Raw genomic sequence first — 23,343 nt, forward strand, 5'->3', positions numbered from 1 at the left:
TGAACGCTGCTGAACTGTCTCTATTCATCTGTTGAAATGTACAGTTATTTATTTACGTAATTCAATGATTAACTTTATAACGACGTTTTCTATTCTATTTTTAACCGTATTCGCCCTGTAATGCTCTGCCAAAGGGTTGGTCTAAGCCGGCGCCCGACGCCGGTTCCGTTCCTGCAAAGTTTCACTTGGTTAAGAAGGGTGGCGCGCGCTCGACTCATCTTTATGCGATAAATTACCATATTGATTGAGTTTTTACGCGTAGCACTATCTGTCATAGCTCGATAGTCTTGACCAAGTTGGTGAACGGAGAATGACAAAATCACGCCATTAAATTAAATACTGTTGTTTTATCGTTCCATATTAAGCACGTGTACAATAAATCTTGATTCAATTCAGCATTCGTTCTGCCTCTAGGGCCAGCACATTTCTGCTCCAGAACGTCATGCCAGGCGCAACGCAGCTCAAGCGAGTCTTATACGCCCAAGCAGCATCCTGGCTCAAATATATGCTTTACTCACCGCCTTCTCCATCAACGCAGTCGCTTCTGAAGCTAAAGTTATGTTCTTTGCTTCATCTTTCACTCTGCCTTAATTAGTACGTTCACGTATGCTTATATAAGTCCACGCGTACAAGTTCAAAAGAAGAAGGCAGACTGAACAATCTCATAAATTCATATGAAGTGATCTTTCGAGCCAATTTCCAGTCAACCACTGGATTCTATGTTTGTTTTAACTGCAGTTTGTGTGGTGAACCACAATGGTTAGCCGTTTATACATATTCATTGTTTACAATTTTGGATTTTATGCAGCAGCGTTTTTTGCCTTCCTCACCTCACTGAGGCAAGGCTATAAAATCACTCGAAAAATGAACTTCTTAAATACGACTCCTAGATATACCTTCACGTATACCTATCGACTCAGAATCAAATTCTGAACAAATGTCTGTGGGGATGTGTGTAGACATGATTTATTTCCACACGATTATCTTAGAACTGGCTGAAACGATTTTGGCCGGGTCCGCATTATTCTGTTCGTTTTAGGGTCCCCTAAGACCCTATTAAATTTTATTCTGTTTAGTGAATTACTTTAAAGTTATGCCAAGAAAAAGTATTTTTTGTAGCTACAAAAAGGGTGATTTTTGCATAACCTCAAAGGCCGGGTATTTTTGCCTTCGCGCGAGAGTCGCGCAGCATGCGTATCGCCCGGTTGCCACAATACTTAAGCAGTGTCTGCGTCTCTTCTGGAAATAGTCTGTATTAATTATGTTGCTGAATACATCATTTTGTCTCGACAAAGATTTACACGAACTTTTTACTGAAATATACAACTCATGAGACATTTTTTACTAAGACTAGGAAGACAGCATGCAATTCCATCGTGCACCTAATGTTGGCATATCAGCACTTTTAAATTCAATTACAGCCCCCTTTTCTCCTTTATTTTGGAGAGTTGGTAAAAAAAGAATTGAAAATTGCTGTTGTGGTAAATCAATAATTATGAAAAAATGAATGAAAAAAAAACTAAAAAAAAACTCTTAAATTAATGTGCAAATACAACTTAAAATACAACATGAATGTGAGGAAGGCACCTACCACTTTAAGGTGGATTAAGTAACGTTTTGTTTTTTTTTTCAAATTTTCACGCATAAGCTTTTATTCAAATTTATTCGAAGAAGAATATTTTTTTCTGAATTCACATTTTACGTAATCTTAAAATTGTGAACATAAAAGTTTAAAATTTCAATTAAAATGCGAGAAAAATGGAACATCATAAGAGGCCTTCGTCAAAAAATTAATGTTTTTTATAACAAACCAACACAAGCAAAGTGTCATAATACTCCCAACCTAGTAACCCGTGGGCGCATGCATGGGTAACCCCGGTAACACATTTGGCACGTTCTGTCTGAACGTAGTTTTTGGCGCCTCCTCCCAACTCCACCCGGCATGCAGCAGCTTAGGTAACAGTACTCTTGACTCCAAAACCCCGCAGTAGCAGCAGCTCTCCTATACAAAATTGTGTTTAGATGTAGCCGAAATTTTCATCGCACACCACTCTGACGTGGTTGTTTTGCACTGTCGAGGGGATGTTGGGGTTTAGTCGATTTTTTTAGAATACGGTCAAAGACAAAATTGTGATTTGTTCACATCCATACAGAATTTAATTTTATGCATTATTGTTCTCGTCATTTTTGTGTTATGTTGTCCCATGAGTTGAAGATGGCTAAGCATAGAAAGATGTGCTAAATAATTATGAGAACGTTAAAAAAAATCCTTAAAAATTTTCACAATGATTCGATGAAATAAATTGCCTATGTTAACAATAAAGCATGATGTGAAACTTTGAAGAAAAATTGAAATGTTCAAACCAACTATTTCAGAATCATAACTTCAAAATCAATTTCTTTCTGTATCCATACCATATCACCCTATAAACCATTGTTGTGCTATATGTTGTGTGTGTGTCTTTCCGTATGAGCTCGGCTGTTGGCTGAGGCCTATAAAAAGCACTGATCTATTTGTGCGTTTCTTTGAAGGTGAACCGTTTGTTTGTTGTAATGATACCCCTAGAGGAGAGTAGATCGTACAAGCGCAAAAAGTGGCCAATAGGTTTTAAGGTTCCGAAAACAAATCGGTCAATTTGGTTTTTGTTGTTTGCAAAATCGTTGTTTCCTAATACCAGCTGCATGAACACATTATGTTGTTGCTATTAGTGATGCAATTAGGAAATGCATCGAAGATGAATCACTCTCTTTTCACTTTGCTAACAACTTGATTGCTTCCAATTTACTCGATCTCATCCGTTTCGGCTTTGGCAGGCGCCAAAAATCGGGTTTCGTAACTCACCTCTGCAAACAAATGTAACACAGATATGGAAATGAGCTGTGCCGTCGTTTGGGGAATCTTTTAGGAGCATAAACAAACTCCTCATCCCACATTTCACTTCTCAATCAACGCATGCTCGACTCACTCTCGAATCAATTAGCCCGCCTATTTGTTTGCTACCGTTCATCCCGGCGGCGGCCGGCATTTCGGAACAAACTTCCGAAGAGGCTGTGAACATCATTATCAGCGTGGTCATCATCTTCCTCATCGTCATAACAACCAACAACCAGCTCAACACTACTCAATCAGAATTTAGCGCAAGACAGCAAATTCATGCCGCGAAATGCATCGTGCTCGCTGGAAAGAATTACAAATTGCCTAATTAATTACTGGCAACAGAGGCAATGCTTCCTACAAAGTAGACTCATTCAACTGATTGTCTGCTGTAGACCATTCTCGAAGAAATTTATGGGCGTGCAACAAATTATGTTCCCTCAATTAGAGCTCCGCTGCAAACGAGTCAGGTTTCGTGTGACGAGCGAATCTCACAAGAAAAGGATGGGAAACTGTCCCAATGCTGTCGAAATACTCATCTTACACGCAAATTCTGAGATGTGACGTGACAAACGCACACATGGTGTTGTTAGTTTTCCGAGAAGTGTTGCGTTGGGTGGGCTGAATTAGCAGCATGTTATGAACCGTAATAATTACGTATTTGGAATTAAATGAGCCTGAACCTGGTATGGGCACATTTAATTCTGAATGAAATTTTTAAAACTTTGATAAATTGCACTATGTATTACAGATTGATAATCAGTTGAGGATTTTTTCTAAATTTATTTTTTAGATTATTAAATTATATCTAGAGTTTCTCATAAGGATAAAATGATAGAATAATATTAATAACAATTCTTTATTCTTAAAAAAATATATTTTATTTTCGTGGATTAAAAAAGTTTATGACTGTTTTTCAAACTAACCGGCCAAGAGAAGTAGCTTTATTAGGCTGAACACCTCATCCTCCCGCTCCAAATGACTTTAATTTTTATGGGAGTGCGTAATGCAGGACTAATCTAACATTTACACACAAGATCCTCTGTAATTATTCTTAGCTTTAAAATAAAAGTAATTACAAAAGCCTACTCTATCCTAACCAGGTCCCAGTACCGAAAAGGATATAATTGCTTCTATCATTTGAAAAAAATAGTACACATTTCGATGCCTCTGTGCTCTATTGTACTAAGCTTGCTGATTTTCCTATCTAGTTAGCATAGCACAGAGGCATCGATTTGTTGGCCTTTTTCATATGATGCAAAAAACGATCATCCATTTTGAAAAAGTAGCAGTAGTTTCCCAAGGCTTTTTCATTCCTTGCACGCAAAGGAAATGATAGTCCATACTATAGATTATTATAGAATGATAGTCTGGATACTATAGATTATTGTCATTAAATTCACAATAATTTATTAAGTCCAGATTCAAGCTATATTGCTTTAAGATAGAACAAGTTCTAACATGAGCCGTCGTATTAATAACAACCTATAAATTTTGAAAGTGATTATTATTGAATAATTTAATGGCTTATTTGAGTCATTTATTGATTATAATTAACAACCCAAGTTGTGATCGACGACGGCTACGTCCAACACTCCAATTAGCACAAGATATACGTCCGTCTTGTTCTGGATTACCCCAAGCCGGTGTGTGGTGGTTGAAGAAAATAGTAAAAACAAAATCCAAGAAACAATCTCATAAATAAACATCAGCGGAAATCACACATGGCGATCAACGGGCTCGCTGTGCTAAGATTGGCGCTTGAATTTTTTGCTGACTTGCGCAAACCATCAGAGAAGAACTTTTTTGTTGCTTTCTCCCGTGGCCGTTGATTAGAACACACCATGTAGAGAGGACCATACTAAACGCCGCCCTGGCCAGTGTACAGGGTTTCAAAAATTTATAAGGCTCGGCTCGGCTAGCAGGAGGTGGTGATCTTATTTGATGATTCATTATGGAGTGGGGCTCGAAGCATGCTGTTCGATATAATTTGATCGCTGATCGAATTTAATCACTTCAACGATATAGCATAGTAGAAAACAGGAAAGTTGTTAGGTCATGTGAGGCTGTAAATTTTCTTTAATCAAAGTTATGATTGAGGGGAGCATTCTCATTTTATCCAATTTTTATGCCTGAATAGCATAATTTTTGGTCAGGTTGAAATGAATGAAATGCGATGATATGAAATGTGAAATTCAGGTAGAATGATGAACTTTGAATAACTTTGCAACATAAATTTCCGATCCTCAACGTAATTTTAATTCAACCGATGCTTTGTACCAAAATGCATCAATCCTGACGGAGAATAAGAATTAATAAAGTTTCTGCACACGATTACCAAATTTGTCACGGTAACATGGTAACATGTTCTTGAAGACCGGTTTTGTACGGCACGAAAATTCTTCGAGTATTATGCTTGCATCTTCCTTTCAACATTCGCATCCGTTACATTCCTCTTTTGAACATTTGCTTTTTTCACTTTTATTTATGTTTGAAAAAAAAGCTTTGTTTTATTTTCGAGTTAACACATGCTGGGAATTGAAACATTTAATGGCGCTGCTCGAATAAAAAAAAGTCAATTTATTTACTTTTTGAATAAACGATTTTTTTTTAATGTGTCATCTTAGTTCGGAAAGATTCGCTGTTAATCTCTTTTCTCCGTTATCCATCCGTTCCAAGCAAAATCTGGTGATTTGTGCATCGTTTCCAGAACTTAATCTTGGCTTTCCAAGAATCTGCACTCGGGCAGACTCGACAAACAAGTTTATTTTGGCAAAGAATTGATGTTTGCGAGACACTCTGCCACTTCCTGGCCAGCATCCATCAGCTCGATTTTGGTTGCCCCCAAAAGCCTTGCTTTGTGATGCGGAATCGTAATCGGATTGAAGTTTTCATTTTTGAATGGATGCTGGTATCCAAGCTGTTGTCGGTGCAGTCAGTGACGGCATTAGTATGCAGCCAGTTTTCCGGATTATTGTTGGCAAAGTGCTGCATAAAATTGAATGTTTTCGATAGAAATAAAAAAAAAATAATTTCAAAATTCCTGGGCCTTTTTTCTTCTTTATAATGGGGGTCATTCTCCGCCAACTCACAAAGAAGTTGCCCCGAACTCTCTTGCGAAAAAGAGGTGTTTTTCAATAATATGCAGCCTGAAACGGTGATGAGATAGAAATTTGGTGTGAAAGGGACATTTATGTTAAATTGGACACCCGATTTGATGGCGTACCCAGAATTCCGAAAAAACGTATTTTTTATCGAAAAAAAAAAACACAAGAAAAGTTTTAAAAACTTTGCCATTATTCGTTATTCGGGGTCATTAATTTAGAACAAAATTTTTCATTTTAAAATTTCGTGTTTTTTCTATCTTTGCAGGGTTATTTTTTAGAGTGTAACAATGTTCTTCAAAGTTGTAGAGTAGACAATTACAAAAATTGATTTAAAAACATAAGGGGTTTGCTTATAAACATCCCGAGTTATCGCAAATTTACGAAAAAAAAGTTTTGAAAAAGTTGGTAGTCGTTGATCATGGCCGTTCATGGTCACCCGCGACAGACACGGACGACGAAACAAAGAGAAACGCAAAAAGTAACTTTTTTTTCGTTAATTCGCGATAACTCGTGATTATGATTTATAAGCAAACCCCTTATGTTTATATATCAATTTTCGTAATTGAAATACGCAACTTTTGGTACTCTAACCCTAATTTTCAAGTTATCGCAGTTTTAGTGAAAATAGTTTTCGTAATTTTTCTTTTTTTTTTTTTCGCGTGGCACGTCGAAAACCCAGTTTTTATTTTCAAAAAATCGTATCACAGAGCATTAAAAACATAACTTCACCATTTTTTGATATACTATGTAAAATTTTCCGAGGAGTCAGGTAAAAATATTTTCAGACAAAGGCTCTTAAGTCCCGAGACCTCCAACAAAGCATTTTAAGTTTTCATACGACCTTTTCAAATGTTAAGCTAGATTTTTGAAACTTCTCACTATTTTTCCCAAATAGTCAAGGGACCATCCATAAACCACGTGGACACTTTAGGGGGTATGGCGATTGTCCACGCTCCATACAAAAAAGTTTTTTTTGTGTGGACAATTTTCCACGAAGGGGGGGGGGGGTTCGAGATTCCCAAAAAGTGTCCACGTGGTTTATGGATGGTCCCCAAACTAATCACCTTTCTTTTGTGTCTAAGACAGCTAAAATCGGATGAAATTGCGCGGAGATATGATTTTTTGAAAAAGTGGTTTTTGCGGAAAATGACGCAAATTGTCATTTATCGAACCACCCTAGCAAGACGTAGGTCACCCTAATGACCAAACCAAAAAATATGGGTCAAATTATTCCGGCAAAAGAAAAATTTAGCCCGATCGGAGAACTTTTTTTTTAATCATGCTGTTTTCGTGGAGAATTGCTGTAAAATGTTTTTTTTTTCGGGCTCATTAACAATATTTTGGAGTTATTGCGTAAGATCTTATAATACTTTTTTCGATTTTTTATCTTTTCTCAATCAGTGTACGTCATATCTTAAAAAATCGAAAGAAAACCTTAATTAGGGTATATTTTTAGAGCTGGTCAAACATCCAAACAACATGGATAAACAATTAAACTTGACACAGTAGTATGTTTACACGCAAAACAAATGTCAGGCTTTCTCTGAGGCACATGCCACAGCAAACAAATTAATGAGGAATTAACCTGGTCACAAGACCGACAGAAGAGCCCTTTGTGGGCATTGACGTTTCAGATGAAAGTGGGCTGCTGCTGCCGGAGCAATAACCTAAAAATAGACATATTTATTACGAAGTGATCGTTAAAGACACACGGCAGCATCAACAGCGATCGCGTCGTTTTATCTTCTCCATCCACGCAGAAAGTAAACCGTAACCAGTAGAGGGCATTAAACGATGCTTTTACGATGACCAAAATTTATTTCAATGTCCGAAATTCCGGCGTTTTGATCAATCCGTTGGTCACAAGCACTGTAATTATCATACAGGTGCTTTGTATCATGACAACATCAGATTTGATTCCAAAGACATCGGTTCGGTCGACGCTCCGATGGCCCTACCAAAGACCCCAAATCGAAGTCAAATTGTCGAATGGTTTATAGCTTCCACTAGCTGCTGCAACATGGAACTATTCCATCCAGTCGTGTGAGTCAACAATACTATTATTCCCTCTAAAATGGTCTCCGATTTGGCGGGGACGACATCCGTGAACGAAAAGTGTGTCTTTATGGCCTTTTCATGATCCATTGATCTCCGCACGTCGTCCATAACAAAGTCACATCGTCACAAATTTCACCGCAAACAGCAGCAACTTTTCATAAGCCCACTTGGGCAGAGACGAAAAATCGTGTGTCTTCAAGCGGTCCAAGTCAACGGACTGAACTTTCCGTTTCTGTGAATACCTCGTCCATTCTCGTCCCAAGTCGTGATCTTTCACCGGGCCATCATTTTGCGGCTTGAGAAAAGAAGAAACAAAATCGTCGCGATGGTGTGGCGGAAATCGTTTGGACGGATATTTAAATACCGATAATTTGGTCGATTTCTTTACGACAGCTCCAAATTCGATTGGTATTCGAACTTTGGTTCGTGTTGGCTTTCAGACCTGTGTGTATTTGTATATAGGAACAAAATTAATTGACGATCGTTGTCCAATCTTGAGCCTTCTAGACCGCCTGCCGCTCGTAATTGTAGATTCGGGGAACCTGTGGGTTACGATTATCTGTAGATATCATCGCAAAATTATTTGTTTTAGGAATCAGCTAATAGCAGCTTTGGCCAGTTCTTTTTTGATCGATACAATCTCAGTCAAGCATCTATCTAATTTGTAGATTGCCAACGCAAATCACTATTTAGTTAGTTATTGTTTTTAAGATCTGTTGAGCTTGGAGTATTAGATCATTGACTTCAATCGACTTTTCTAAGAGATATTTTTTATGGATTTCAGAAGCATAATTGAATAATTGAATTACAATGAACAATGTTTTGTTCCAGATAGTTTTTACGCGTGTCATTTTTACGTTTAATTTAGTGCCCCTGATCGCATAAATGTCCCATATGCATTTTCATCGTTTTTTAGTAATTGATGCAGTTTTGTTCAAAATCGTGTGATCTTTCAGAAAAGCCTATAACATCCAGTACATTGTTCTAGAAATCAGGAGGAATTCCAGTTCTTTCGTGCAAACTTAACACGTATCCTTATGTGTGGGACAAACTGCAAATGCGTTTTTCACAGCTTGTTGTTATTGCATTTTGGACATTTATGCGAACATGGAAAGTATACTGCCGTTCCATGAATAATTTCCAACTCATCACTTTTTTTCAAACTGTAAGTCAAACATATCTATTTCGGATCTTTCATCAAGGGCCTAAATTACCCCCGGAGATATAGATTAAAAAAATAAACCTAAAGAAGTCGGTACATCACCTCTGTGAGCTGATAGAGAAGGACCCATATCAAATAAACTAAAATCACATTTTATAAGAATGCGTCTTTTATTTTGATAAATTCTCTAAAACAGTTAAGTATCTTTAAATCTTTTAAAAGCAATTTTCAATTTCCCACATGATGTAAATTTTTTGTAATAAAGTCCGGATTCGATTATCAGAAGGCCTTGGAAAAATTTCACTTCGGATAATCGAATCAGGAAAAAGGTTTTTTCTTCTTCTTATTACTGACTAGCAAGCTAGTCTACACTGAAAAAAAAAAAGTTCCAAATTCCTAAATTCTAGGAATTTTGGCTCCTTTCCTTATTAAGTAGGGAAGAGTGGGGAGACTTGATCCCCGGGGACACTTGATCCCAAGCCTGTATCTCGTCAGCATGTGGGTAAAACAATTAGCTTTGTTCTAGAAAGTTGTTTGAAATTAACTAAAACTCATTGTAGAAAACAAAAAAAAAAAAATAAAAAAAATGTTTAGATTGATTTACACACATTTTTCTTAAACGAGCTTCAAAAAACTTCCAAGAGATCTTTTTTTGTTTGTTTTGATATGTATAGAAAACACTCAAAAATTATTCACAAAAATATTTTCTATACATGCATTGTTTGATAAACTTATCAACTCCAAAACCCTTACGCATTTGATGTTAAATTTATCGTCATACTATTTTTACAATCAATTGTTTGAAAAATTGCGTTTAGGGAGACTTGATCCCTGCATTTTTACAGTCACTGGAATCAGCCTCAAGATTAATTAATTGGGCTGGGTTTTCATACAGAGTTTCCTTTAGTATAGTTGTATATAACTTACTTCAGTTAGAACCTTTTTTCAAAAGTTTTGTAAACAAAAATTTCCAGCTTTTGTAAACATGCTTAATTTTGGTCTAAAAAATAATATTTTAAGTTTTTAAATATTTTAAAAACTAAACTTGTTATATTTTGAACACAAACGTAAAGGTTTTATGTGAAATTTCTGTAACTTATAGAAAATTAAAAGTTTGGATGAATAAGAAACATTTTGCTTAAGATTTCTTCAAAATGTTGAAAGGGGGATCAAGTTACCCCTAACATTTTTAAAATGCCGGTTTAAAATATTTTTTAAAACGCTTGGCATGATTCGAAGAGTTCATCTGATGAAATACCCTTATTAGCCAAACATAGATGAATGTTTAGGCTCTCAATTCATGCAAAAAGTTTATAGTTTTGTGAGAAATTGACAGAGTTATGTGCGATACAAAAAAGGGGATCAAGTCTCCCCACTCTCCCCTAATCCAAAAAAACCTGATTACTTAATAAGGAAAAGAGGCAAAATTCCTTAAATAAAAGAATTTGGTACTATTTTTTTTATTTCAGTGCAAGATAGCGGCCAAAAAAGCGTGCACGAAATGTTGAAAAAATGCATTTCGTAATTTTTTAGGCAATCAAATACATAGTCGAAATGCTAAATTTATATCGTTTATATTTGTCTCAAATGACGAGAAATAACAGTACCGTCATCTGGGGTAATTCGGGACACACGTTTTAGTTTATTTACAGTATAACGTGAATACAAGCGGTTTCCATTATGAGCAATTCTCTACCAAACCCGGAAATGGATTTTATTTGTATTTTTTTATTTGGCTCAAACTTTTTGGGTTCCTTTCCTGTGACTAAATAAGCTATTTTGTGTCATTGGTTCACTTTTACAAGTCTCCATACAATTTTGGCTATTGTCCATACAAAAATGGTATGTAAATATTCAAACAGCTGTAACTTTTGAGTGAATTGTCTGATCAATTTGGTGTCTTCGGCAAAGTTGTAGTTATTGTTGCGGACTATTGAGAAAAAAATAGGTACAAAGAAAAAAAAAACATTCGTGAAATTTTCCGATCTTTTCGAAAAATATATATTTAGAAATTTTTTAAGTCAAAACTAACATTTCAAAAGGGCCAAACATTGAACATTACGTCCATTTAAAATGCTAGTCTTTATTTTTTTCAAAATATTTTTTTCGAAAGGATCGGAAAATTTCTCGATTGTTTCATATATTAACATTGAAAATCGGACCATTAATTGCTGAGATATCGACATTAGAAAAGGGTGAGTTGTTTGGGTGAGACTTAGAAAACTTCAATTTTCGTGTTTCTTTTTCTTAAAGCGGCTGTATCTCAGCAACCCGAGGTGCAATCTTCAATGTCTCTTAGACAATTTTATAGCAAATTTTCAGAACTTTTCAAAAAAAAAATATTTTTAGAAATGGTCACTCATGGTCACTATTTTTAAAAATCGAAACTGCAAATATTTCGCTAAAATCAAACTTTCGGTGGCTATATCTTGAAAACGGAGCACTTTATCAAAAAATCTGTAAAGTAGTTTTCGATTGCAAATTTAATTTTGCATTAAAAAATAACGTCAAAATTGTTTTTGCATGAAATTTTGATTCTTTCCAAAAATCACTATTTTTTCAAAAAATCATAACTCGGCGGCAGATTTTTTGACCATGTTTCTCTTTGGCTCAAAAGTTGCGGATTTTTGTCCCCTAAAACATTTCAAAAAATCTCGAAAATCAAAAAATACGTATTTTGGGATTTTGAGTTTTGTGAAAAAAAAGTTGATTAAAAAATTTGCAATTTTTTTCCGTGTACCTATTTTTTTCTCAAAAGTCCTCAACAATACCTACAACTTTGCCGAAGACACCAAATTGATCAGACAATTCACTCAAAAGTTACAGCTGTTTGAATATTTACATACCATTTTTGTATGGACAATAGCCAAAATTGTATGGGGCTTGTATGGGTGAACCAATGACACAAAATAGCTTATTTGGTCATAGGGAAGGCCCTCACAAAGTTTGAGCACAATAATAAAAATACAAAAAATAAAAATGGTCGAAATCAGCCGATTTCGTAGAGAGTTGCTCTTATCCAACAGTCAAATCAAGAAGAAGAAATTGTTTTGTCTTATTTAAAAACAATTTTAAGTTTCGCGGCTCCAAATACAAATTAATTTTTAAAGAACATTTAGGAGCATATGAAAATACAGGTTTTAAAATTACTCGATCATTCAAAGATTTTTTTTGTTTGTTCAGATAACCGAGTTTGGACGATATCACAATTAAAACAATTGAAAATGTGTTTCATTGAACAATGCTCATGAAATGCTAAAAAAATAACATTCGGATTTTTCAGTTTCGTTTTGACCGGTTAAATCAATCAAATCACGGTGAAAGATTTTTCAAATAAACCAAATCTTTAGTTCTCCAGGTTAAAAATGGCCAACCTCTCAATTAGTTGGTCACTTGCTTAAACACAGCTTCAATTTACCCTAATGACCTTCACCTGAATTGCGCTGCAGTTTGCTCAACGACTTTCACCTAATCAGAAAAGTCCCACGTTCTGATTAGGTTATCTGGAATGCTCGTCGTTTAGTTTGAGCCCGGCGTTTTCTCCGTTCGGTTCCCGCAAACTGCTCTAAACACAAAAAATGAAAAGCTATCGTTTTAGTGGCCCCAGGGTTCGATCGCTTTAACGAGTCATTATGGTCGTCACATCGGCACTCTCTAGCTTGCTGGGTAATTGCATTGCCCATTAAAGCCTCTGTGATACCACCGTATATTTTATCATTGCCCATTGTCCAGGCTCATTTCCCCTCCGTGGCAAGTTGAATTAGAGCTCAAGCGGCATGAACAACGAGCTCAGAAACAAAGCGCATCAATCAGCGAAACGGTTCGATTTCTTAATTACTAATTATTATGTTTTCTTGCCCTTATTTACGTGTATTTCAGCTTAATTTTGCTGTTAATGTGTGTGATTTCCACGCTGGACGCCGCGCCCGGTGGACATTCGGTTGAGGAGGATTCCGGCGCTGTGACGACGACGACCACGGTGATCAAAGGAACGAATGAGAACGAGACAGTCAAATCGGCCAAATCATTAACGTCCTCCAGTAGTAGGTCCAAGAAAGCGAACCTTAAGTCGACACCAATTACCTACATTACATCGCTGGCCGATGTTGGCCATCACCAGCACTACGCGAAGCCCCCACCGAAGAAGTACGGTAAAACGGTGACGAAAGTGCGGGAAGACAAAGAAGCTCACCAGCATCAGCATCAGCACCAGCACAAGAAGGCCAAGCATCATCATTCGGAAAAATCCACCGGGAAGTCTCTGGAGGTGATGCCGAAAAAGGAACCACTGACTAATCCGACACTGCTCAGGTGAGTGCGCGGTACAAACAAGGAAAACCTGTGAAAGCTGAACCAACGCTGAAAAAGGGTGTTTACGCGCGGTGAAATCGATTGACGCACACGACACGATCGGTCAATTGGTGCCGCACCCAAGTAATATTTTTTTCCAGGAGTTCTACAAGAGCTCTTCAAGATAGCTACAGCATAGCAGTTTGGAGCGTGGTACGATAAAATTCTCTTCAAAATTTCTTCAGGAGTTTGGAAGAGTACTTGAAGAGAGTTTTATCCTACCGCGGTCCAAACTGCTATGCTGTAGCTATCTTGAAGAGCTCTTGTAGAACTCCTGAAAAAAAATGTTACTTGGGCAGTAAACACTTTTGGTTTTAATGTAATTTTGTTCTGAAAAATATATGGAATCATTACCATTGAATTTCGAACTATTTAGTATCTGGGTCACATTAACTGATTTGTTCTATCGTTTATTATGTAGCTATTTGTTTATTGTCATTAAAATTCATTGGTTCGTTGATTTTAAAATTCATCAGACAAAAATATGTTTCTTCCTAAAATGTTAAATATGTTGAACCCTGAACCTAGGGATTTGACCAGTCTTCAGGTCTAGCGGGCCAATCATCTTTGATTCATGATTATTATTTAACTGGCCTTAGTTGCATGGTTTTGCTTTAATAAGTGGCCACTAATGTAGCATTTTTATCAATACAGCATTTCCCAAGAAAACACGATTTGGAGAAAAGTTGTCCGATCGGGCCCAAAATTGATTGGCGGGTTTCTTAGTCGAAATAATTAGACCTATATTTTTTTTGTTTGGTCATTAGGGTGATCTTTGCCTTATTAGGGTGGTAAAAATTTCGCAAAAACCACACTTTTCAAGAAACAATAACTCCGCGAAATTTCAACCGGTTTTAGCCTTTATGTACGCTATGAAAGGAGATAAGATACACAGAAAAAAATAATGTAAATTTGGAAGCTGTAATTTTGGAAGGTTGAATATTACCTCTTTTATGATGTAATATTATCTCAATTTAGAATGAAAAAGTGACATTACACCAGAAAAGTGGTAAAATTACACATTTCCAGAGGTAACAATGTAAGCCAATTTTTTTTTTTAATTTATATTCATTCAAATTTCTTTTCCATGTACATTCATTCAGTTAAAATATTATTGAGTGTCCAATCACAAACGATGACTTTTCACCTCAATTTTAAATACTAGCAACTTTCATTTATTCATGAAATATTGTAGCTTTCGCTATTCAGTGATTTCAAATGTAGGAGGTCCATGTACATGTACAAAAGGGAAAAGGGATACCTTAAAACTATCTTATAAACTATATAAAGAGCGTATCAATGCAGCTGAAGACTGCAATGATTTTTGTCGAAATGCATCAATTATCTTATTGGACATAACATCCAAAGTGTCAACTTCGGCTAATTGATGAAGTTAACTGGTGCTGAACCAGGGAGGATTTCCAGAGGTAAAATTACACCTTTTTTCTGACATAAAAGATGTACCCCTTCCCAGATGTAATATTACCATGATTTTTTTTCTGTGTAGACTAACGTCATGATTCGAATTCCCGGACGCTTCGAAACCCGGACACTTCAACTTGTTTTATCAATTATGTGGATATAAGTTCGCATTATGAATGTCAAAACTGTGTTATTTGATGAATTCTAACATCAACTTTCATTTAAAGTTTGTTTGAACGCTGTAGTTAATGCCAAAACAATCAAATAATATAAAATTATAAGTTTACCAGAAATGCGAAATATTTCAACGGAAATAATTCATAAGCGTCCGAAGCACCAGGAAGGCAAAGCAGAAATTTATGTTTTTGATTTCCTGAAATTCTAGCAAATTTTTGTATAAACTTTCGATTGTTTTGATGTTAACAGCTTATTTGTGACCTAAAGAATGCCATTCACTAACATTTCAGTCCAAATTTGTGAGATTCATAAACAAAATCGAGTGTCCGGAATTCGAAGCAAAAGTGTCCGGATTTCGAATCAGCTTTTAACAGTGTCCGGGATTCGAAGCACAACAAGTCATTTTAATTTTCAAATTCTGATGAAAAATTGTTAGAAAAGACATATTTTGCATGCATTCTCTTAAAACTGACTGTTTATTTTAAATCTTGATGATATTTCTACATTTCCAACTCATTACATGATTTTTTGCCAGCTATAACAAAAATAATGTGGTACTAAGTGTCCGGATTTCGAATCATGACGTTATAAGAGAAAAATAGTTTGAAGTTTCAAAAATCTAACCTAACATTTGATAAGGTCAAATATCTAGTATGTAAGAAAATTGTAAGTAGTCTACATAAGCTTGACGAATAAACAAAAAAAAAATAACGATGAAGTTATCTTTAAAGTATTCCGAGATACGATTTTTGTTGGAAATAAAATCTGTGATTTTCGACGCACCAAATGCTAGGCTAGATTTTCTCTAAAAGTTCAATCAATCACCTTTTAGAGGTTATTTCGGGCATTCAACTCTCACACCAATTTTGGGCCTGATTGGACAACTTTTTTTCCGAATCCTGCTGTTTTCGTGGCAAATCGCTGAATGTAGGTATTTCTCATGACGTCACCGCCGTCACCGCCGTGCTACACGGCGTGTTTTCTGGGCAACCTTAAAGAGAAAAAATAGTCATCGCTACTTTTGAATGTGTCTTATAGAAAATTTTCTCAGCTTTCATCGGGAATTTTCTGAGATATCTACATTTTAAGTTTTTTGGTTTTAAATTTCTATATTATTTATTAGAAACTTTATACTAACAGTTCAGAAAACTTGTCAAATGATGTGTTTCATGTGTCATTTACTCATCAAAATGTGCAAAATAAGACAACTTTGCAGAAGGTTGCAAACCGCTTAACATTTTGAAAATGAAGTTTTAACCGTTTTTTTGAATATGTGGGATTTATTCAGAAATTAAAATCATTAAACCGCATTAAAATATTATTTTTACAAGATCAAATAGATCATTACATAATTGTTGTGTGCAAATCACACTGGTCTGCTCTGATCCAGCTTGGAATTAGCTGATACAACCGATTTTTTCAGGTTTGAGATTGATGAGGTTTTTCAAGATTTTTATATTAATTCATCATATTTCCTCAATCAAATATTAACCAGTTGCATGGATACAAAACATGTTAATGTTTAATACTCGAAATTGAACTGCAAACTACTGTTTGCAAGCTTTAGGAGAAATACTTTTCATTTGTATAAAATCATTGTTTTAGTTTTTTTGTGTATTAAATAAGGGTCATTCCATCTGAAGCGGAACAGCATTTGAAAATTACCATCTCCGATTCTGCTCAAATTTGGCAGAGCTGTTGAGACTATCAAAACATGCAAAAATCCCGAATTTCATCCAAATCGGACCACCCCCTCCATTTTTGTACCCTCCCAAAAAATCGACTTTCTGGCGATTTTTGAACGAAACCTCTATCTTCAAACGACGATAACTCAGGCACCACACATCTTAGAGGGTCGGGCTTAGACACAATTTTGAAGGAAATCGGACGTAGAATCAATTTCCGTGATAAAATTAGATTAAAATATTTTTTCTACCTGTATTGCGCAATTGAAAACTTTAAATGGCCGTATCTCAAAACAGCCCTATTTATTTTTTAAATTTGACCTTACCATCGTATTCCCCGTCCAATTTTACATAAGAATCACTTATCGGCAGAAAGGAATATGTTTCGTTCCAGAGATATCGAATTTTAAAGTTTTGAGTTTAAATAAATGATTAGTCAGCTCTGCCAAATTTGAGCAGAATCGGAGATGGTAATTTTCAAATTTGCATTTTTTCTTGCACACTTCAGGTAGAATGACCCATAATCAAGGAATTAGCAATATTTTAGAAGTTTATAAGACTCTCATCATCAATCTTATCTTTTTAATAAAAGTTTTTTTTCCTGATTTTTGTTGAAATAGTTTGGAAAGGAAGTTTCTGTTTGATTTTTTTTTGTTGAAATGATAAATAATATTGTTCGAACAAAAAAAAAAAGTTTGTGACGGTGTTTTCAGCATTCTGAACTGGAAGACTCGAGTTTTATTGCTACTTTTTAATTGCATTTTCAAATGTAAACATTATATTAAATTTTATATTTATTTTAAACTCATGAAAATATGACTTTTGAAGCATTCAACAGTAATATGTAGTTCATTTTCGATTTTATATCATATTTGTATTTATGTTCCTGGTTAATGTTTGTTTAAGAAAATATAAAATTCAATAATACCATTCACAATCACAAACCTGCCAAAGTTTCGGTTGACCAAGCTAAATTAGAGCAGACACGTGATATTTGTACACCATAAATATGTAATAATCTAATGATTCTTGTAAAAAAAAAATTTACACTGTTTTACCTTTTAAATTTCTGAATAAATTGATGTAAGTGCGTCAACTGGTCAAAGGAATTTCAGGTCAGAACGCGTTTGACGCACGTACAAGTTAGACTGCCGTAAACATTTGTAATTATAACTCTGTACAGTACCCCAACAACCAACTTCAGCCAAACTTCGGGACAATGCACATAATGGTCAGCAAAACAAAACGTGTTTGTTATTGTTTTCATTGCGTGCTTTCGTTTTTGTTTATTCCAGGTCAAACATTAAAACGCGTTTTTCTCGGAACGTCGAGTTTCTACTAGAGAACCTGGAGGTTATTAGAGAACGAACATCTCAAACTAAAAGTACCAATTGAAGCACGAAAACTGACAAAGGATTTTGCTCGATTGGTACCTCCGTTTGACAGCTCTCGTGATTCGATTGTTACTTTTGGTTTAAGATGTCCGTTCTCTAATAAGCTCCAGGTTCTCTTATTTCTACCATTCGAATCTGGTACTTCATTTGTTTTATGCGGTTCATTTCTGGAGTTTTTTTTGAAAAGGTCCAATAAACCAATTTTCCAGTTTTTGCTTTTTGGGTGTTTTTAGAACCGCTTTGAGTCAGGGGTATTAAAAACACCCAAAAAGTAAAAATTGAAAATTTGGTTTATTGGTCCTTTTAAAAAAAAAAACTCCAGATTTCGACGTTTTAAACGAACTTCTAGCATAGCATAGCATTGGTGTCTACCCGTAGCTGCTACTTCGTTATTGACCAGGACCCCCAAACATTGCTCCGTGGACCACAGATGAAAAGTAGGAACCAATCATCACCCCTTCGCAATTTTCAAAGGTCCCTATCGTGCTGATCAATACCGACGCCGGCCACGACCAGTGGTAAGACACGGGGAAGTGGATGGGAATGTTAGTCCGATACTTGAGTGATGGGATCGCCAAATCGACTGCGTCTCCGACAAAGTATCACATGAGTTTTGAGGGGTTAGTAAGATGGGTATGAGGTCAGGATTCATTGTGGTAGGTGATGCGACCATGAGCAATTTGTTTATGGGTTGAAATTTTAAAAATCTTAGGCAGCCGGCTGCGGAAAGATACCTATCTAGGGATTTAAATATAGTATTAATTCAACCGCGATTCTCCCGAAAAACTCCGTCGGCGTGCCTTCCGATCAACGGTGATGTAGGAAGGGCTTCATTCATTAAAATTATTTTATATCATAAGCCTTAAAACATATCCGTCGACGTGCCTTCCGATCCTCGATGATATGGAAAGGACTTAATCCAGCAATACGACTTGCTTGTCTCAAAAACAAAATCGGATCGTTTCTATCGAAAACTATATAAAGAGAACAAAAATAAAATTCATCGGCCAACGAACGCGCGAACAAAAATAAATGAAAAAGAAGAAGAAGAAATCCAATCACCCCATGTACACAAATAGCGACACAAAAAGACGGAAAATAACACGAAAAACAGGACTGCGCGTCCACACAGGCACCGCACTACTGATGCCATTATTTATTTATAATGACCAATCACCCCATGCACTCGAACAGCGACATAAAAGAGACGGAAAATAACACGAAAAAACAGGACTGCGCGTCCACACAGGCACCGCACTACTGATGCCATTATTTATTTATAATGACCAATCACCCCATGCACTCGAACAGCGACATAAAAGAGACGGAAAATAACACGAAAAAACAGGACTGCGCGTCCACACAGGCACCGCACTACTGATGCCATTATTTAATTATAATGACCAATCCCCATGCACTCGAACAGCGACATAAAAGAGACGGAAAATAACACGAAAAAACAGGACTGCGCGTCCACACAGGCACCGCACTACTGATGCCATTATTTATTTATAATGACCAATCACCCCATGCACTCGAACAGCGACATAAAAGAGACGGAAAATAACACGAAAAAACAGGACTGCGCGTCCACACAGGCACCGCACTACTGATGCCATTATTTATTTATAATGACCAATCACCCCATGCACTCGAACAGCGACATAAAAGAGACGGAAAATAACACGAAAAAACAGGACTGCGCGTCCACACAGGCACCGCACTACTGATGCCATTATTTAATTATAATGACCAATCCCCCATGCACTCGAACAGCGACATAAAAGAGACGGAAAATAACACGAAAAAACAGGACTGCGCGTCCACACAGGCACCGCACTACTGATGCCATTATTTATTTATAATGACCAATCACCCCATGCACTCGAACAGCGACATAAAAGAGACGGAAAATAACACGAAAAAACAGGACTGCGCGTCCACACAGGCACCGCACTACTGATGCCATTATTTAATTATAATGACCAATCCCCCATGCACTCGAACAGCGACATAAAAGAGACGGAAAATAACACGAAAAAACAGGACTGCGCGTCCACACAGGCACCGCACTACTCATTCGACGTTTTAAACGAACTTCTATAAACAAACTAAAATTTTAGGGTTAATGGTAATATCAAAACTTGCCAGAATCCCGATTTTCTTCAAATCTGACCACACTTTTTGTTCGAGATTTTTAAAAAGACTACATATTTCTTTATCGTTAATTCTCTACATACACGAAATCGGGAAAAGTTGCACCGACATCTCTTCGATTTGAGTGAAACTTTGTCCTAAGGGGTAACTCTTGTCCCTGATCACGAATCCGAGGTTCATTTTTTGATATCTTGTGACGGAGAGGCGGTACGACCCCTTCCATTTTTGAACATGCGAAAAAAGAGGCGTTTTCAATAATTTGCAGCCTGAAACTATGATGAGATAGAAATTAGTTATCAAAGGGACTTATGTGTAAAATTAGACGCCCGATTTGATGGCGTTCTCAGAATTCCGAAAAAATACGTATTTTTCATCGAAAAAACACCAAAAAAGTAAAAAAAAACTCTCCCATTTTCCGTTACTTAAATGTTCAAATTTTTGGAACATGTCATTTTAAGGGAAATTTGGTGTACTTTTCGAACGTACATTAAGTAAACCCTTTATGTTTTTAACATTTTTGTAATTGTCTGCTTTACAACTTTGTAGAAAATTGTTACACTCAAAAACTAACCTTGCAAAGTCTGAAAAACAATGTTAAAATGATTTTTTTTTGTTCTAAATGAAAAAATGACCCTTCTGGGTCAATGTAGAATCTACATCTACAAAGTACATTAAATTTCCCATAAAATGACATGTTCCAAAATTTTTGCCTTCCTCTTCCTACTGAGGAAAGGCTATAAAATCACTCGGAAAATGAACTTTTTAATTATACCTCCTAAACCTACCGTCATTTATACATATCGACTCAGAATCTCCAGCTGAGCATATGTCTGTGTGTTTGGCTGTATGTAGACATGTGTACCAAATCAATGGCACTGTAATATCTCGTCACAGGCTCAACCGATGTTGGCCGAAATGGTTTTAATCGATCCGTCTTATCGTCCCCTAAGTTGCTATTTAAATTCATGCAGTTGTATCATGTATTTAAAAAGTTATGTTAAAAAACTGTTTCATATTAAATTAAAATTATGGTAAAAAGGGTGTTTTTTCATGAAACCCTCACATGTTATATGTTTTTAGAAAGGTTTTGAAATGACCTTGCTTGTGGATTAAGAATTTTCAAGATCTGACTTCCCTATCTAAAATAACAAGCAGTTTAAAAATGGTCTGAATTTACATAACCTCAAATGGCCGCCAAGAAAAAGCCGTGTAGAGGGATGCCATTTTCCTCAAAGGCGGTGACTGATAGTCTTGACAAAAAGTCTGTAGGTAGTTTATTTTTTTAACTCATCACTTTTTTTTATGACCTCTTAGATGCTGCGATCACGTTAGGGGAGATCCATAAACAATGTGACGCTTTATGGGGGTTGGAATTACTCTAGAAATGAGAGGAAGGCACCAATCACCTAAAGGTGGATTAAGAAACGTTTTTACAGTCGAGTAACGGAAAATGGCAGAGTTTTCAAAACTTTTTTAGTGTTTTTTTCGATGAAAAATACGTTTTTTCGGAATTCTGAGTACGCCATCAAATCGGGCGTCTAATTTTAAATACAAGTCCCTTTGACACCAAATTTCTATCTCATCACCGTTTCAGGCTGCAAATTATTGAAAAACACCTCTTTTTTCGCATGTTCAAAAATGGAAGGGGTCGTACCGCCCCTCCGTCACGAGATATCAAAAAATGGACCTAGGATTCGTGATCAGGGACAAAAGTTACCCCTAACGACAAAGTTTCACGTAAATCAAAGAGGGGTCGAGGCAACTGCTGTGTGAGTTGGCAGATAATTACCAATATGCCACATCTTGGAATCGAAAAATGAATGAATGAAAATAGGTATCCTATGGTGACCTTTGATTGTTTTTTTAAACAAATTTGTTTGCATTCTGCGAAATAAAATTCTTGCTTCAAGCAACAGTGTTTTTTTTGTAAAAATAAGGCCGTTGCAAATATTTTTCAAAGTTTATGTCGCCAAAAAAAAAATCAAGGGGGCATAAATAATTATTTTTTTTCAAAAAACTTCAAAATTTCAAGGGAAATAGTAGTCTAACCAACTGAAAACAATTTGAATTGCATTTTCCAGCGATTAAAATCAGATTTCACATGGGATCCATCAAAAATATTTGGATTCCATTGTCGGTAAGCAGCTTTTTTTCGGCGAAAAATAAATTCTTCTATACTTGGTTATTTTAGAAACTAATGATTGCAAAACTACTGAGGGGTAAAATGCATTTGAGCAATTCCAGCTCAAATCAAGATTTTTTCTGGTACTTTTGTACCCGACCCTCTCCGATTTCAATGAAACTTTATAGACATGTTATCCTAGGCCTATATAAGCCATTTTTGTGTATATGGAGCCAATAGTACTCGAAAATAACATTTGAGAAGGGCGTAATGTATTTAAATATTTTTGTATTTTGTAATTTAAAAATTACTGTATCTCGAAGCCGTTGCGTCGTATCAAAAAGTGGTCAAAGACAAACTTGTTGGAAATTGGAAAAAAATACACTGAAACAAAAATACACGCCACATCTATGAGATTTTTTGATTTTTAAGTCTAAAACATAAATTTAAAGGTGAAGTCACGATTTTTAAGTTTGCCTTTGACAGCATTTCAATTGGATGTAAGGGCTTACAGATATAAGCTTAATTACATAGCTTATAACTGAAAATAGAATTTTTTTTCAGTGTGGTAGAAACCAGGATAGTAAATTTGATTACGTAAATATAAAAACGACACAAATCAAAAAGCTGTGGCGTGTATTTTTGTTTCAGTGTATTTTTTTCAGAAAGCCCGTCAAATTTCCAACAAGTTTGTCTTTGACCACTTTTTGATACGATTCAACTGCTTCGAGATACAGTAATTTTTAAATTACAAAATGAGCAATTCTCTACCAAAACCGGAAATGAATTTTATTTGTATTTTTTTATTTGGCTCAAACTTTGTGGGGGCCTTCC

At 35.9% G+C, this 23,343-nt stretch overlaps 1 protein-coding gene across 1 annotated transcript in view; it reads left to right on the forward strand.

The window, feature by feature from the left end:
- LOC6046471 overlaps positions 1 to 23,343 on the forward strand; it is a 50,504-nt gene that overhangs the window by 20,283 nt on the left and 6,878 nt on the right. The window contains 1 exon segment of the mRNA XM_038248594.1: positions 13,082 to 13,513. Coding sequence (XP_038104522.1) covers positions 13,082 to 13,513 — 432 coding nt within the window.

This window comes from Culex quinquefasciatus, chromosome 1 (assembly GCF_015732765.1).
Source record: "Culex quinquefasciatus strain JHB chromosome 1, VPISU_Cqui_1.0_pri_paternal, whole genome shotgun sequence".
NCBI lineage: Eukaryota > Metazoa > Arthropoda > Insecta > Diptera > Culicidae > Culex > Culex quinquefasciatus.